The 3685-nt window shown below is 49.5% G+C and overlaps 1 protein-coding gene across 1 annotated transcript; it reads left to right on the top strand.

The window, feature by feature from the left end:
* Positions 1–227: 227 nt before the first annotated feature.
* LOC107101497 (extensin-like) lies at positions 228–1096 on the top strand. The gene is made up of 2 exons (XM_015400448.1): positions 228–606; positions 666–1096. Exons 1-2 carry the CDS (start codon positions 228–230, stop codon positions 1094–1096), a joined length of 810 nt encoding a protein of 269 aa, XP_015255934.1.
* Positions 1097–3685: the final 2589 nt, after the last annotated feature.

The following is a 3685-nucleotide window of genomic DNA, read 5'->3' as shown; positions in this document are numbered from 1 at the left end:
ACTTGTGCATGTAAAGTTTATCCATAGAAAAAATGCTCAATAGTGGTTGTGGAGAGCTGGAGAAGCACACCCCCCAGAGCACTGAGTCCAGCGCCGGAAGACCCAAAGCCCCAGGCGTCCAAAGGGACCCCAAGAGCAAAGGCACCAAGGAGGGGCCAGCTCTGGAAATCGGACCCCCACCAAGGGAGGAGGAGAGGCAGCCCCCAAGAAGCCCCCCAGCCACCGCCATGCCGGCGCCCTGGGGAGCCGCGGAGGCGAGTCCGCGGGCTCCGCTGGCAGCCGGCCACCCTGCAGTAGGGCCGGGCAAAAAACAGCGGCACCCCCAAGGCACCGACCGAAACGCCCCGGCCCCACAGAGCGACGAAACAAGCCCCGGCGACCGGCCGCAACACCCAACGCGACCGCACCACCCCGGAAAAACACACAGGCGGCTGCGGCTGCGCCCACTGCCGGGGCCCATGCGCATCCGCCGCGAACCGGCCGCAAGCGCCTCGGAACCCCCCAAAACGCCCCCCAGGCCAAAAGCGCTGCCCCGCCCCACCAAGACAGATGCCAACAGCGCGCAACGCAACACACCGCGCACAGAACTGACGCAAGAGCAGAAAAGTCACCCGGCGCCCGACCGCCAGAAGAGCAGACCGTAGCTGGCGCAACCACCCCCCCAGCAGCCCGCGGGCAGCACAGAGCCAGAGTGGAGCTAACCACGCCGCCCCCCCACCGGACCAAGCCAGAGCAGCACAGCCATGCCTGCCGCCCCTCCTCGCCGCCCGCACAAGCCCCCAACACGCCGCTGAATCACCTCCACCGCCCCGACGCGAGCCGGTCGGAGCCACTCCACCAAAGCAGCTCCACCATGCCTCCAAGCGGGAAAACCCACCCGAAGACCCAATCAGCGCAGCCAGCTCATCCACACCAGCCCCCCAACACCAACCCCGCCGTAGCCACCCAGACACCCACACACCAGCGGCGCGCCGCCAGCAGGACCCCCACCCAACGGGGCCGCCCCCCGAGAGAACAGACATGCCAATACCCCCCCCGGAAAAAGAACGGCAAGCAGAAAAGCCCCCCCAATGGGACAGTAGACACCAGACATTGACCTGCCCGCAACCGCTCCCCCACCGGGAGAAAAGAAATAAATAAATAAATAATAAATAAATGTTTCTAAATAAATAAATAATAATACACACACACACATATATATATATATATATATATATATATATATATATATATATATATACATACATATAAAAAAAAAAAAAACATTCCCCTAAGCAAGAGGAGAAATGCAAGCGGAAAAACCAGAGCCCAATACAAAAGCCAAGAACTGCACCTCACCATGCAGTGCAGCTCCCCTCCCCCCCGAACCGGTACCACAAGACCAGCATCGGAAAAAGCACCGCCCAGAACAACACCCGGCCCCACCACGAAGTGGATCCAGTCCCCGGCCCCAGGGATCCGAGGCCCCAGGGGCGCCCAACCCCCAGACAGAAGCCCCAGCAAGGCCCCGGCCGGCCAGGGCAGCGGAGAGGCCACCAGGAATGAGCCGGCAGCCACCCAGGCATCCACACCCAGACCCCGAGCCCCACCAGTGCACCGGCAAGCCCTGACACCAGCCAGCGGAGGGAGAGCAGGACGGGGGGAATGGGCTCCGCAGTTGGCGGAGACTTGAGATGTATTTGGGAGGGGGTGCAGTTGGGACCCCAACCTGGGAGAGGAAAAAAAAAAAAAACACACTCACAATCTCAATTATGCCATCCCTCCCTAGTGTCCCCACTAGCACCACAGGAAAAAAAAACTAATAAAAAAAATAATAAAATAAAGTAAATAACTAAATAAATAATAAAAATAAATAAAATAAAAACGCGGACACACATTCACACATAACACTCGCATCCAATAATACCAGGCCAAAGACCCGGCGGCACCGGTGGTTGGTGCCGGGACTATCGGATGACCCAATAAGTGGACCTAAAATCCGGATGGGGCGAAGGGGAGCGGCGACACCGCCACAACATCGGGCCGACTTTCAGCCTGATCGTGCATCGTGAGTCATGTAGTGTACAGGGGGTTACGAGGGGCGATCAGCCTCTAACGAAAACTTCCCGATCAGGAATTGTGAGGTCGGGAGAAAATCATACGTTTGATTTTCTACCGATCATTGTGTTCAAATTGCTCAGTGTGCATGCGCAAACAAGGATTCTTCTTTTTCTTCTTCCTCTCAGATGTAAACACAGCACACCCCCAGAAAGATAAGTCTTTACCTGTGTCATCAGTGGTATCACACAGAGGCAGGAGAAATCAAAGAGTCAAAGATAGGGATCTTCCCTAGTGGAATCTCATATTTTAATGTTAGTCTGTTCAGAGCACAGGATTGTACTGTAACTCGTTTCTGCTTTCCAAAACAAGGCAGATCACAGTTCCTCAAATTGTTAAATTCAGTCTCTTTATGCAAAGTCTCCAGCTATAGTCTATTGAAAATTCATCCATCTATCCATCCATCCATTATCTGACACGCTTATCCCGAGTGGGGTCGCGAGGGGTGCTGAGTGAGAGGCAGGGTACACCCTTGACAGGTAGGCAATCCATCGCAGGGCGTCTATTGAAAATATTCTAAATAAAAAATTTCCTCGATGTAAAATAGTAAAAGAAAAAAACAAAACAAAAACTGTCCTAACATCCCCAGAACCAGTCAATAGTCTGTTGTAGATAGTCTGCATATCTGAACCCCTGACCAGATCCAAAAATCTGCAGGTAACATAATATCTTCCAATATGTGTTATATCAAATAGGCTATCGTATTACTTGTGATGGAGTGGCGACCTGTCCAGGGTGTACCCCGCCTTAAGTTAAGTTAAGTTAAATTCAGGTTTTCTCATTGCGGGGTGTATAAAATGTATGGTTACCCATTGCCCATCGTTAAAAATATAACTTCTGTAATGCTAAATTTATATCAGTCCGCAGTTAAAAATTAACAATCTGTACATCTTTTATACTGTGTGCAACAGCATGTTGGGGCGGCCATTTCCTGAGTTTTTAAACCTATTGTCTGGAGTTTTGTAGTCCAACCTACTCCTTTGCAATAGGATAGGAGCTGCCATTTTATGAGTTCCACAAGCTAATATATGCCTACCTTTGTAGTCCAACCCTACCCTCCAGGTCACCTGATAAGGTCCACCATTTTGTGATTCACACTCCCTGGTATTTTTCCTTAATATTTAGTGCAGTGAGCATGGTGAGGCTTTTGAAAACCACTTTTCTCAGTATATAATGTCGGAGAATGAGCAAGGCAGTTATTGTTGGATCTTTTGTATTGATAAACCTGCTTGTAATTTTGTGTTATAATGCTGTACATAATTTGGATAATAAATATAGAGTATATGCAACATATTTGTTTTTAATTTTGTTCATAGTCTAAACCTGATATGTTATCAATATGACAAATTAGATCCCGCTGTGTACTTGTTTAAATAGCACTGTGTTGGAAAAAATGCTGCTTTAGATTTTTAAATAAAGATTTCTTCACAACAATTGCTCATATCCTCATAATCTTTCACATTGGACATATGTGGGAATGTTTGTATTGATTGTGAAAATTGAAGTGTTTAGCTTTATTGAGATAGTTGAAGTTAAAGATGCTAGTATTGGGGGCAAAAAATTTCAGAAATTTTCCAAATAAGTTTAA

Source organism: Cyprinodon variegatus, unplaced genomic scaffold, assembly GCF_000732505.1.
Source record: "Cyprinodon variegatus isolate N-32 unplaced genomic scaffold, C_variegatus-1.0 Scaffold1104, whole genome shotgun sequence".
Classification (NCBI taxonomy): domain Eukaryota; kingdom Metazoa; phylum Chordata; class Actinopteri; order Cyprinodontiformes; family Cyprinodontidae; genus Cyprinodon; species Cyprinodon variegatus.
This window is presented reverse-complemented; position numbering and strand designations above follow the sequence as displayed.

Bases quoted from the DNA above. Each gene is read 5' to 3' on its own strand.
- LOC107101497 (XM_015400448.1), top strand. From the start codon at position 228: ATGCCGGCGCCCTGGGGAGCCGCGGAGGCGAGTCCGCGGGCTCCGCTG. The intron at 607-665 runs GTCACCCGGCGC...CCACCCCCCCAG, and splicing joins ACTGACGCAAGAGCAGAAAA to CAGCCCGCGGGCAGCACAGA.